This window comes from Oncorhynchus clarkii, chromosome 9 (assembly GCF_045791955.1).
Source record: "Oncorhynchus clarkii lewisi isolate Uvic-CL-2024 chromosome 9, UVic_Ocla_1.0, whole genome shotgun sequence".
NCBI classification, from domain to species: domain Eukaryota; kingdom Metazoa; phylum Chordata; class Actinopteri; order Salmoniformes; family Salmonidae; genus Oncorhynchus; species Oncorhynchus clarkii.
Genome location: NC_092155.1, coordinates 77174749 through 77189748, shown reverse-complemented (window position 1 = coordinate 77189748; position 15000 = coordinate 77174749). Strand labels below are relative to the sequence as shown.

The 15000-nt window shown below is 43.0% G+C and overlaps 1 protein-coding gene across 1 annotated transcript in view; it reads left to right on the top strand.

The window, feature by feature from the left end:
• Positions 1-1286, top strand: part of LOC139417626 (IQ motif and SEC7 domain-containing protein 1-like) — a 92619-nt gene extending 91333 nt beyond the window's left edge. Inside the window, exon 14 of the mRNA XM_071166834.1 lies at positions 1-1286. This exon is cut by the window's left edge and continues 1212 nt beyond it. Within this exon, the coding sequence (XP_071022935.1) occupies positions 1-171 (171 nt within the window). The 3' untranslated portion in view covers positions 172-1286.
• Positions 1287-15000: the final 13714 nt, after the last annotated feature.

Sequence of the window (15000 nt, the reverse complement as noted above, 5' to 3'; positions counted from 1 at the left end):
CCCCCCCCTTCCTCCCCCAATACCCCACTTACCCCTATCTCCCCTTACGCCCACCCCCTCCAGCACCAGGGAGGGCAGCAGGGGTCTGGCGGGGGCAACAGCAGCACGGGGTCGGGCAGCACCACCAGCTCCAAGTCCAAGCCTATCAACCGCATCAGCACGGTGGTGTGAGTGTCAGGAGACGCAACAACCCTCCCAGACACCAGGGGGCACCGCTCGTCAGACTGAGGTCGACAGACCAGAACAACTACAGGTTTAAGAGTGGCCACGCCCAGATCATCCAATATGGCCGCCGGCGCTCTGGGAGAGGCAGGAGGCGGTACTTGCTCAGGCTGTGTTACTTCCACCTCCGGTTCCCTCACAGATTCACATTCAGGTAGAGAGGAAGACATGAATGTCAGCTGCAGGATAATAAACTTCTTAACTGTTAGACCGAGAGGAAATTCCCCCTCTTTGGGCCGTCACAGGCAGGGCTACATCATCACGAGACCATGATCCTCATGTCTTCTACACTGACACCCTGAAGAGGGAGAGGATGACTAGTCAGCTGTTAGAAGAGAGAGGAAGACACTGACACACAGAAACTCCACAGACCGATCTGCATGAAGATATTCACATACGGTACCGAGGTTGATGAGGATGTGATGCTTCTGTGTCTCTGTGGGGGCCATGTTCTGCATGACTTCATCAATGACCTCATGTTGCCAGAGGAGGAGAATTATGATGACAAAGGGTGCCAAACCTGTTGAACCAGGAAGTGGACTGGAAATGGATTGGTGAATCAGGAAGTGACATGGCCAGTGTCTGCCTTCTTACATCTTAAAATCTCCATGTTGTTGTTGTTGTGTAATAAAACAGACATGTGTACTTTCAGTCCGGTTTCATAGACTAGACGTAATAAAGTGAACGTATATATCCGGGACACTCAAATTAGTATGATACGTTATGTTTGGTATGGTTACATAAGACAGGAAGTTACTTAAAAGACATGAACGAAATAAGGGTAATTGGTCAGGTGGATGGGTGGGCGTAGATAGATGTAGATATAACACAAACGTGTAGCAACACCAAGGTTGCGTGTTTGAATCTTATCACAGACAACTTTATTATTTTAGCAAATTAGCTACTTTTCAACTACTTAGCATGTTAGCTAACCATAACCCTAACCTTAAACATTTTAGCTAACCCTAACCTTAACCATTTTAGCTAACCCTAACCTTAACCATTTTAGCTAACCCTAACCTTAACCATTTTAGCTAACCCTAACCTTAACCATTTTAGCTAACCCTAACACTTAACCATTCTAGCTAACCCTAACCTTAAACATTTTAGCTAACCCTAACCTTAACCATTTTAGCTAACCCTAACCCTTAACCTTAACCATTCTAGCTAACCCTAACCTTAAACATTTTAGCTAACCCTAACCTTAACCATTCTAGCTAACCCTAACCCTTAACCTTAACCATTCTAGCTAACCCTAACCTTAACCATTTAGCTAACCCTAACCCTTAACCTTAACCATTCTAGCTAACCCTAACCTTAAACATTTTAGCTAACCCTAACCTTAAACATTTTAGCTAACCCTAACCCTTAACCTTAACCATTCTAGCTAACCCTAACCTTAACCATTCTAGCTAACCCTAACCTTAAACATTTTAGCTAACCCTAACCTTAACCATTCTAGCTAACCCTAACCCTTAACCTTAACCATTCTAGCTAACCCTAACCTTAACCATTTAGCTAACCCTAACCCTTAACCTTAACCATTCTAGCTAACCCTAACCTTAAACATTTTAGCTAACCCTAACCTTAAACATTTTAGCTAACCCTAACCCTTAACCTTAACCATTCTAGCTAACCCTAACCTTAAACATTCTAGCTAACCCTGACCTTAACCATTTTAGCTAACCCTAACCCTTAACCTTAACCATTCTAGCTAACCCTAACCTTAAACATTCTAGCTAACCCTAACCTTAACCATTTAGCTAACCCTAACCTTAAACATTCTAGCTAACCCTGACCTTAACCATTCTAGCTAACCCTAACCTTAAACATTCTAGCTAACCCTAACCTTAACCATTTAGCTAACCCTAACCTTAACCATTCTAGCTAACCCTAACCCTTAACCATTCTAGCTAACCCTAACCCTTAACCTTAACCATTCTAGCTAACCCTAACGTTAACCATTTAGCTAACCATAACCCTTAACCTTAACCATTCTAGCTAACCCTAACCCTTAACCTTAACCATTCTAGCTAATCCTAACCTTAAACATTTTAGCTATCCCTAACCCTTAACCTTAACCATTCTAGCTAACCCTAACCTTAAACATTTTAGCTAACCCTAACCTTAAACATTTTATCTAACCCTAACCTTAAACATTTTAGCTAACCCTAACCTTAAACATTTTAGCTAACCCTAACCCTTAACCTTAACCTTAATACACAAACATATGACAAAATTACGCATTTCTATGTTTTGTAGTAAAAAAGTGTTTTCCAATGGCATCATCGATGTGCATCGTGTGATTTTTAACCAATTAGGAGTTGGCATTGCCTACTAATATATTGTTAACTAATTGGTTGATGATGTCATTAGAAACACTTTTCTTCCTCTTTCTTTTTGACTACAAAACATAGAAACATGCCATTATTACATAGGTTGATGTTGGGTTGGTGCTGGAGAGGTCCCTTTAACCCTTAGCCTAGCTAACATTAGCCACCTAGCTAATTATTACATAGGTTGATGTTGGGTTGGTGCTGGAGGGGTCCCTTTAACCCTTAGCTTAGCTAGCTAACGTTAGCCACCTAGCAGGTCCTTTTAACCCTTAGCCTAGCCTAGCTAACGTTAGCCACCTAGCTAATTATTACATAGGTTGATGTTGGGTTGGTGCTGGAGAGGTCCTTTTAACCCTTAGCTTAGCTAGCTAACGTTAGCCACCTAGCTAATTATTACATAGGTTGATGTTGGGTTGGTGCTGGAGAGGTCCTTTTAACCCTTAGCTTAGCTAGCTAACGTTAGCCACCTAGCTAATTATTACATAGGTTGATGTTGGGTTGGTGCTGGAGAGGTCCTTTTAACCCTTAGCTTAGCTAGCTAACGTTAGCCACCTAGCTAATTATTACATAGGTTGATGTTGGGTTGGTGCTGGAGAGGTCCTTTTAACCCTTAGCCTAGCTAACGTTAGCCACTTAGCTAATTATTACATAGGTTGATGTTGGGTTGGTGCTGGAGAGGTCCCTTTAACCCTTAGCCTAGCTAACATTAGCCACCTAGCTAATTATTACATAGGTTGATGTTGGGGTGGTTCTGGAGAGGTCCCATTAGCCGCCTAGCTAGCCACAACTAATAGGAATTTGTAACATATCATACTTTTAGTAAATTCTTTACATATTGTACATTTACAAATCCACAACATATTGTACGTTTTTTTGCTTATTCACAAACTATCATGCAAATTGTAATTTGTAACATATCATACAAAATGGGTGACGGACATCCACAAATGAATAAATACCATATGAAACGTAATATATCATACTAAATGGAGTGTCTCGGATTTTACGGACAGAATAATACGAAATACTCTTGAGACCAGGTTGGTACTCACACTGGTTGAGATCAAGATCACAGGTCAAGTCGAATGCAGGTGAATTTTAAACGACTAATGTTTTGTTACCAACGAAACAAAGGTGGCAAAATGAAGAGAAACTCAACATATGCAGAAAGGTGTAAGAATTTAAGTTTTTTTGTTGTAAAGACATGTAGGCTTGTAAAGAGTAACGCTCGAGAAGTGTGTGAAAAGACCACCAGTGTGTTACTTGTTGACACTAGTGTGAATATGGCCAGCAGGGTTACTAACACACACACACACATATATATATATATGTAAATGTATATGTATATATATATGTAAATATATATGTATATATATATATATATATATGTATATATATATGTATACATACACACACATGCACACATATATACATATATATATAATAGAGCATGTGAAACACTAGCATCATTCCAGGTATGTACCGATGTAAACCTTTGATGGACAGATTGTTTTGCCTTCTGTCCCCGCTGTGTTGTCGAGCCAGCAAGGCCAGAGTCACGTCTACAGTTCCAGCATCATGCCATTAGGCCGGGGTTAAATCCGATCGCGCTTTGCCGGCAATGTTCTTGCGATCGCTAAGACTGCATTAACAGCAAACCGCATATGTCGGCTCAATCGGAAATTACCTACCTTTTAAAAAGGGCTCTTTTAGCAACCTTTAAATGGAACTTAGCCACCTTTAAATGGCGAAGGGGATTCAATCCTGGCCTAAGTCCACTGATTAGTAGCTGGAGTGTCACGTCATAAACCTTCCCCAAATGGGTGTTACTTCATAAACACTTCTCAATTAGTGTTACTTCATAAAACCTCCCCAATCACTCGGGACATGACAAAAAATGAAATGTCAAATATTTGTGAAGTATTTTCTTTGAATATTACTTTCGTACCGTGGAATAAGCCAACCAATCTGAATTAATATATCTTGGGGCTTTTCCTCCCCCCCCCCCCCCCCACACACACACAACAGTTTTAATAAATTGTATTGGAAGTTTGTGAATAACTACTATCCACGATCATTAGACTTTAATGTAAATGACTATATATTCTTATATACATTTGATTGTACTTGATTGTAATTGCAATTTTGTCCTTGGCTACGACGTTTCCACACTGACAATTAGCAATTGACATGGAATAACACATAAGTAGCAGTTTATGTATAGACTGTAGTTTTCACACACACAAAAAAAAAACAATGCAATTAAGTCAGAATATGTGTATAAAGTATATTACTGTAAAATACTGTCAAAACAATCCTTATTCATGCATTAGCTCCCTCAATACTTTCACTAATTATATTAAAAAACTATTGTTAGTCAATGAAAATGTAACATTTTACACTTTATTTTGTTTAATTTCCACTAATTGCTATGATTACTATATATTTTTTTACAATGTACCCAAGAAAAACTGCAAATCTAGAAAATGTTTTCCTTCTCAATATATATTGGTATTTTAACTAACACTTTCTGTTTACTGTATAAAACAGGCTGCTTATAAATATCTATTTTTGGAGCAAAACAAATATAATCAAACATTATGTCCACAGGTCCTCCTCTTAGAAGAACCTCTTAGACAGAGATCGTACTTGAGAAGAAACAGGGCCTCCTCTTAGAAGAACCTCTTAGACAGAGATCGTACTTGAGAAGAAACAGGTCCTCCTCTTAGAAGAACCTCTTAGACAGAGATCGTACTTGAGAAGAAACAGGTCCTCCTCTTAGAAGAACCTCTTAGACAGAGATTGTACTTGAGAAAAAACAAACCTCCTCTTAGAAGAACCTCTTAGACAGAGATCATACTTGAGAAGAAACAGGTCCTCCTCTTAGAAGAACCTCTTAGACAGAGATCGTACTTGAGAAGAAACAAGTTCTCCTCTTAGACAGAGATCGTACTTGAGAAGAAACAAGTTCTCCTCTTAGACAGAGATCGTACTTCAGAAGAAACAAGTTCCCCTCTTGGACAGAGATCGTACTTGAGAAGGTTTTCGTGGTTGATGACAGAATTGTTAGGATTATCTAGATTAGATTCCTACTGATGCTACTATTGCTATTGTTGGTGTGCGTGTAACAGCTACTGCTAATACCGTTAACTATTGTTTTGTGCTAGTGTTTATTTTTTATTTGTATGTTGTATTGTGTATTAAGATGCGATTTGTTTATTTGGTTGGTCAGGTAACCAATGGAACTTTTGGGCCATGTTCAGTTGCCAAACGTTATTGAATGTCGCAGATAGAAATGCCATTCATAGAGCCGCCATGATGCCTTATTCCACATACACTATCAGAGAGGCATTTGTCTGTTCTACATAGCATTATTTAGATCTGAACGTTCCAAAACGTTGCATACTGTTGTCTGAACGCGCCCTGTATTTGATGTCAGTGTACAGTTACTCACTAGCCAGAGGCACTAATACCCGCTTGCTAAGTAACCTACAGTAGGTGATCGTATTAAATAACTGGACTAACACACACACACACACACACACACACACACACACACACACACACACACACACACACACACACACACAGCATCTCCTTAGTGTGGAGGTGTTGCTTAGGTCATACATTTTGTAGTTTTGCACACAGGCCATCCGTTAGTGCCTCTCGTCCAATCCCACTGCAGTCCCGCCCCTCTTCCTGAATCCCTGCATCCCATTGGTTACACTCTGCACCCCACTGGTCTCACTCTGCACCCCCACCCTGGACCCTCGCCTTTCCCTTCCCCAGACCGTCTCCCGCACCAGTACCCTCTCCCGCTTTCTGATTGGCTGGCCCAGGGCTGACTGAGACTCTGTTCTATATCACAGCCTTTCATCTAAGACTGCTCTCCCCCCCCCCATCCTGGCATTACACCCTCTGTACACCAGATGCTGTCATGCTCTGCGGGGAGGCTTATGTAAGATATAGGGCGGAGAGAGGGATAGAGGGATGGAGACTAGAGATCAAGAGACCATGGATCTAGGCTTTAAGTGGTCATTGTATTGATGTCTCTCGCTCTCTCTCTGAACCGAAATGAACCGTCTTCTCTATATGATATTGTGATTGCTGCATGTCTCACTGAATGGAGCTGTTTTACAAACATAATATCTATTAATAATAAAAATACATGTACTCCGAAATGGACTGTAATTACTACGTGTCTGTAACTACACAGGAAATGGACTGTAATTACTACGTGTCTGTAACTACACAGGAAATGGACTGTAATTACTAGGTGTCTGTAACTACACAGGAAATGGACATTAATTACTAGGTGTCTGTAACTACACAGGAAATGGACTGTAATTACTACGTGTCTGTAACTACACAGGAAATGGACTGTAATTACTAGGTGTCTGTAACTACACAGGAAATGGACTGTAATTACTAGGTGTCTGTAACTACACAGGAAATGGACTGTAATTACTAGGTGTCTGTAACTACACAGGAAATGGACTGTAATTACTAGGTGTCTGTAACTACACAGGAAATGGACATTAATTACTAGGTGTCTGTAACTACACAGGAAATGGACTGTAATTACTAGGTGTCTGTAACTACACAGGAAATGGACTGTAATTACTAGGTGTCTGTAACTACACAGGAAATGGACATTAATTACTAGGTGTCTGTAACTACACAGGAAATGGACTGTAATTACTAGGTGTCTGTAACTACACAGGAAATGGACATTAATTACTAGGTGTCTGTAACTACACAGGAAATGGACTGTAATTACTAGGTGTCTGTAACTACACAGGAAATGGACTGTAATTACTAGGTGTCTGTAACTACACAGGAAATGGACATTAATTACTATGTCTGTAACTACACAGGAAATGGACTGTAATTACTAGGTGTCTGTAACTACACAGGAAATGGACTGTAATTACTAGGTGTCTGTAACTACACAGGAAATGGACTGTAATTACTAGGTGTCTGTAACTACACAGGAAATGGACTGTAATTACTATGTGTTTGTAACTACACAGGAAATGGACTGTAATTACTACGTGTCTGTAACTACACAGGAAATGGACTGTAATTACTAGGTGTCTGTAACTACACAGGAAATGGACTGTAATTACTAGGTGTCTGTAACTACACAGGAAATGGACTGTAATTACTAGGTGTCTGTAACTACACAGGAAATGGACTGTAATTACTAGGTGTCTGTAACTACACAGGAAATGGACTGTAATTACTATGTGTTTGTAACTACACAGGAAATGGACTGTAATTACTACGTGTCTGTAACTACACAGGAAATGGACTGTAATTACTAGGTGTCTGTAACTACACAGGAAATGGACTGTAATTACTAGGTGTCTGTAACTACACAGGAAATGGACTGTAATTACTAGGTGTCTGTAACTACAAAGGAAATGGACTGTAATTACTACGTGTCTGTAACTACACAGGAAATGGACTGTAATTACTAGGTGTCTGTAACTACACAGAAAATGGACTGTAATTACTACGTGTTTGTAACTACACAGGAAATGGACAAATAGACATGTAATGTTGTGTATATCTCGAGGGAGGAGAGGAGAGGGGAGGAGGATTGTAAAAGTCAACCGGAGAAGGCATTGTTTTAAAAATATCTATGTATTTTTTGCTGTATACAGTATGAATTTTGGTTTCAAATGAAAATGCATATATATATATATAAAAAAAAAGTGAATATTTATTGCTCTTATAATATAAAACCTGTTCTTGCTGTTGGAAAAATCTAATGTTTGTGTTTTAATTTGTAACATCTGTAAAGAAACCATGGTATGTACATGATAGGTGTGGAAAAGAGGACCAACCATGGTACGTATATAATATGTGTGGACCCAATGGTTACCGCTTTTCATATGATCCTGTGACTGATATATTAACAGACCAAGTGATGGGGGTTATGTGTCTGTGACTGATATTAACAGACCAAGTGATGGGAGTTATGTGTCTGTGACTGATATTAACAGACCAAGTGATGGGGGTTATGTGTCTGTGACTGATATTAACAGACCAAGTGATGGGGGTTATGTGTCTGTGACTGATATTAACAGACCAAGTGATGGAGGTTATGTGTCTGTGACTGATATTAACAGACCAAGTGATGGGGGTTATGTGTCTGTGACTGATAACAGACCAAGTGATTTATTATTATTATTATTTTACCTTTATTTAACCAGGTAGGCAAGTTGAAAACAAGTTCTCATTTACAATTGCGACCTGGCCAATATAAAGCAAAGCAGTTCGACACAAACAACGACACAGAGTTACACATGGAGTAAAACAAACATACAGTCAATAATACAGTATAAACAAGTCTATATACGATGTGAGCAAATGAGGTGAGATAAGGGAGGTAAAGGCAAAAAAGGCCATGGTGGCAAAGTTAATACAATATAGCAAGTAAAACACTGGAATGGTCGATTTGCAATGGAAGAATGTGCAAAGTAGAGATAGAAATAAATGGGGTGCAAAGGAGCAAAATAAATAAATAAATAAAATAAATACAGTAGGGAAAGAGGTAGTTGTTTGGGCTAAATTATAGGTGGGCTATGTACAGGTGCAGAAATATGTGAGCTGCTCTGACAGTTGGTGCTTAAAGCTAGTGAGGGAGATAAGTGTTTCCAGTTTCAGAGATTTTTGTAGTTCGCTCCAGTCATTGGCAGCAGAGAACTGGAAGGAGAGGCGGCCAAAGAAATAATTGGTTTTGGGGGTGACCAGAGAGATATACCTGCTGGCGCGCGTGCTACAGGTGGGTGATGCTATGGTGACCAGTGAGCTGAGATAAGGGGGGACTTTACCTAGCAGGGTCTTGTAGATGACATGGAGCCAGTGGGTTTGGCGACGAGTATGAAGCGAGGGCCAGCCAACGAGAGCGTACAGGTCTCAATGGTGGGTAGTGTATGGGGCTTTGGTGACAAAACGAATTGCACTGTGATAGACTGCATCCAATTTGTTGAGTAGGGTATTGGAGGCTATTTTGTAAATTACATTGCCGAAGTCGAGGATTGGTAGGATGGTCAGTTTTACAAGGGTATGTTTGGCAGCATGAGTGAAGGATGCTTTGTTGCGAAATAGGAAGCCAATTCTAGATTTAACTTTGGATTGGAGACGTTTGATGTGGGTCTGGAAGGAGAGTTTACAGTCTAACCAGGGTTGTCAAACGTACGTGTTGATCCTTCGACTGTCACCTTAAACCGGGCTGGGAAGAGGAATCCATATCGGATGTTGGCCGCCCTGCATTTGTTGCGTACCTCATCAAACTCTTTCCGTTGGTTCCTCACCTCCAAGGTAAGATCTGGGTAGAAAGCCACCCTGGCTCCATTGAAGTTAAGGGGGAACTTTTGACTAGCCAGCTTGAGGATGAGGTCCCTGGTCTGGGGATAGTGCAGCCATACAATGAATGGCCTTGGTGGCCCGCCCTTGGCCGGCTTCGTTGCCTGAGATCTGTGTGCGCGGTCGATCTGGATGGCCGTTTTGAAGTGTTCACTCCCCAGCAGGGCCGGTATCAGCTCCGAGACAAATTCAGTGGGTTTCCCTTTCTCAGTGTCCTCCTGGATGCCACATATTCGGATGTTCTGGTGTCTTGAATGCGACTCGAGCATTTCCAGGGTTTTGTTGTCATTTTTGAACGTTGCGCACTGTTTCTCTATGTCCTGTTGCCTGGACTCGTGATCGACTGTCGTCTGCTCAACCTCATGCACCCTTCTCTGAGTTGCCTTCACAGTTTCGGCCAAAGTCACCCTACTCTTTTAGATATCAGCCAACCTTGTGTCCACCTTCTTGCTTAGTGAGTTTATGGCAGCCAGTATGTCACTTTGCGTGTGCAGCTAACTCCTCGTGGGTTGGCGACGTTGAAATTGGTTCCTTGTCTGTCTCATTCAAATTATCTTGTTAATCCATTTTCTGGTGCCTTTTCCCTTTGTCATATTTGTCTGAAGATATAGGTCGTGAGAGGTTAAGATAAATACTAGTTTGTTTCAAAATGGAGCGGAGCTCTAGCAAAGCACGTCTACTCCATAGCACGCTCTCTAGCGCCCCCCGGTGACTGATACTAACAGACCAAGTAATGGGGGTTATGTATCTGTGACTGATATATTAACAGACCAACTGATGGGGGTTATGTGTCTGTGACTGATATTAACAGACCAAGTGATGGGAGTTATGTGTCTGTGACTGATATTAACAGACCAAGTGATGGGGGTTATGTGTCTGTGACTGATATTAACAGACCAAGTGATGGGGGTTATGTGTCTGTGACTGATATTAACAGACCAAGTAATGGGGGTTATGTATCTGTGACTGATATATTAACAGACCAACTGATGGGGGTTATGTGTCTGTGACTGATATTAACAGACCAAGTGATGGAGGGTTATGTGTCTGTGACTGATATTAATAGACCAAGTGATGGGGGTTATGTGTCTGTGGCTGATATTAACAGACCAAGTAATGGGGGTTATGTATCTGTGACTGATATATTAACAGACCAACTGATGGGGGTTATGTGTCTGTGACTGATATTAACAGACCAAGTAATGGGGGTTATGTATCTGTGACTGATATTAACAGACCAAGTGATGGGGGTTATGTATCTGTGACTGATATTAACAGACCAACTGATGGGGGTTATGTGTCTGTGACTGATATTAACAGACCAAGTGATGGGGGTTATGTGTCTGTGACTGATATTAACAGACCAAGTAATGGGGGTTATGTATCTGTGACTGATATTAACAGACCAAGTGATGGGGGTTATGTGTCTGTGACTGATATTAACAGACCAACTGATGGGGGTTATGTGTCTGTGGCTGATATTAACAGACCAAGTGATGGGGGTTATGTGTCTGTGACTGATATTAACAGACCAAGTGATGGAGGGTTATGTATCTGTGACTGATATATTAACAGACCAACTGATGGGGGTTATGTGTCTGTGACTGATATTAACAGACCAAGTGATGGGGGTTATTTATCTGTGACTGATATATTAACAGACCAAGTGATGGAGGTTATGTGTCTGTTACCTGTCTCGTGAGGCGATTGTAAAATGCATTTCTAGAATCCTCGGTGACTTTACGTGGACTAGTAGAACAATATAATGTATTTAAATCCTGACTGGTTCTCTTTCCTTTCTACCAAATCAAGCGTCAGCCTCTTCATTGTGACATTGGGATTGACATTAAAGTCTCAGTACACGGTTACAACTACTGTATAATGTTAATATAACGGATGGTCAGTCCTTAGCGTCCGTAGCTCTGTCTATGAATTCGGAGAGTGGTTATATTTTCTCTGAGGCCCGTCCCACATCGTTTTACCAACAAAACAAAAGAGACTGGGTCACCACTTCGTTATTGTTTTTAATGGAGGATTCTAGTTTAAAAAGACACAATAAACCCACCCCAAAAAAAACAACAAGCATATCTTCAGAACAACAAAGCTGCGTGTGTGTCGTGCTGCACATCATATACTTTTAAACTATTCGTATTCATCAAACGTTGTTACGGACACGGAGGTTTTGATCAACAAACGAATCACCATGTACTGTCGTAAAAGGAAAGCTATAGTTGCACTGAGCAGACACCGATGTGGACAGAGATGTTCACAGGAAACATTGAGGGATTCAATCTGATCTGCTTTGTCAATAATAGAGGCGGTCGGATTGAATCCTGCCCTGACGGATAAATTGATTGAATTTATTTGACAATTTGTAAAACACACATATATATATATATATATATAAGGTCGCTCCAGCCTGTTATGCGCCTCCACAGAGAATTTAAGAAAATCATCAACACAATAAAGCTTAGGAGTATTTCCATTGGAGTCCTTGTGGTCCTGACGACTACCGCAGCTCCCACCCTGGCAGCTCCTACAACCCCTGTCCTAACGACTACTGCAGCTCCTACATCCCCATCCCCTGTCCTAACGACTACTGCAGCTCCTACATCCCCTGTCCTAACGACTACAGCAGCTCCTACATCCCCTTTCCTAACGACTACTGCAGCTCCTACATCCCCATCCCCTGTCCTAACGACTACAGCAGCTCCTACATCCCCTGTCCTAACAACTACTGCAGCTCCTACATCCCCTGTCCTAACGACTACTGCAGCTCCTACATCCCCTGTCCTAACGACTACTGCAGCTCCTACATCCCCTGTCCTAACGACTACTGCAGCTCCTACATCCCCTGTCCTAACGACTACAGCAGCTCCTACATCCCCTGTCCTAACGACTACTGCAGCTCCTACATACCCTGTCCTAACGACTACTGCAGCTCCTACATCCCCATCCTCTGTCCTAACGACTACAGCAGCTCCTACATCCCCTTTTCTAACGACTACAGCAGCTCCTACATCCCCTGTCCTAACGACTACAGCAGCTCCTACAACCCCTGTCCTAACGACTACTGCAGCTCCTACATCCCCATCCTCTGTCCTAACGACTACTGCAGCTCCTACACACCCTGTCCTAACGACTACAGCAGCTCCTACATCCCCTGTCCTAACGACTACTGCAGCTCCTACATCCCCTGTCCTAACGACTACTGCAGCTCCTACATCCCCATCCTCTGTCCTAACGACTACAGCAGCTCCTACATCCCCTGTCCTAACGACTACTGCAGCTCCTACACACCCTGTCCTAACGACTACTGCAGCTCCTACATCCCCTGTCCTAACGACTACAGCAGCTCCTACATCCCCATCCTCTGTCCTAACGACTACAGCAGCTCCTACATCCCCTTTTCTAACGACTACAGCAGCTCCTACATCCCCTGTCCTAACGACTACAGCAGCTCCTACAACCCCTGTCCTAACGACTACTGCAGCTCCTACACACCCTGTCCTAACGACTACTGCAGCTCCTACATCCCCTGTCCTAACGACTACAGCAGCTCCTACATCCCCATCCTCTGTCCTAACGACTACAGCAGCTCCTACATCCCCTTTCCTAACGACTACTGCAGCTCCTACATCCCCATCCCCTGTCCTAACGACTACAGCAGCTCCTACATCCCCTGTCCTAACAACTACTGCAGCTCCTACATCCCCTGTCCTAACGACTACTGCAGCTCCTACATCCCCTGTCCTAACGACTACTGCAGCTCCTACATCCCCTGTCCTAACGACTACTGCAGCTCCTACATCCCCTGTCCTAACGACTACAGCAGCTCCTACATCCCCTGTCCTAACGACTACTGCAGCTCCTACATACCCTGTCCTAACGACTACTGCAGCTCCTACATCCCCATCCTCTGTCCTAACGACTACAGCAGCTCCTACATCCCCTTTTCTAACGACTACAGCAGCTCCTACATCCCCTGTCCTAACGACTACAGCAGCTCCTACAACCCCTGTCCTAACGACTACTGCAGCTCCTACATCCCCTGTCCTAACGACTACAGCAGCTCCTACAACCCCTGTCCTAACGACTACTGCAGCTCCTACATCCCCATCCTCTGTCCTAACGACTACTGCAGCTCCTACACACCCTGTCCTAACGACTACAGCAGCTCCTACATCCCCTGTCCTAACGACTACTGCAGCTCCTACATCCCCTGTCCTAACGACTACTGCAGCTCCTACATCCCCATCCTCTGTCCTAACGACTACAGCAGCTCCTACATCCCCTGTCCTAACGACTACTGCAGCTCCTACACACCCTGTCCTAACGACTACTGCAGCTCCTACATCCCCTGTCCTAACGACTACAGCAGCTCCTACATCCCCATCCTCTGTCCTAACGACTACAGCAGCTCCTACATCCCCTTTTCTAACGACTACAGCAGCTCCTACATCCCCTGTCCTAACGACTACAGCAGCTCCTACAACCCCTGTCCTAACGACTACTGCAGCTCCTACACACCCTGTCCTAACGACTACTGCAGCTCCTACATCCCCTGTCCTAACGACTACTGCAGCTCCTACATCCCCTGTCCTAACGACTACTGCAGCTCCTACATCCCCTGTCCTAACGACTACTGCAGCTCCTACATCCCCTGTCCTAACGACTACAGCAGCTCCTACATCCCCTTTCCTAACGACTACTGCAGCTCCTACATCCCCATCCCCTGTCCTAACGACTACAGCAGCTCCTACATCCCCTGTCCTAACAACTACTGCAGCTCCTACATCCCCTGTCCTAACGACTACTGCAGCTCCTACATCCCCTGTCCTAACGACTACTGCAGCTCCTACATCCCCTGTCCTAACGACTACTGCAGCTCCTACATCCCCTGTCCTAACGACTACAGCAGCTCCTACATCCCCTGTCCTAACGACTACTGCAGCTCCTACATACCCTGTCCTAACGACTACTGCAGCTCCTACATCCCCATCCTCTGTCCTAACGACTACAGCAGCTCCTACATCCCCTTTTCTAACGACTACAGCAGCTCCTA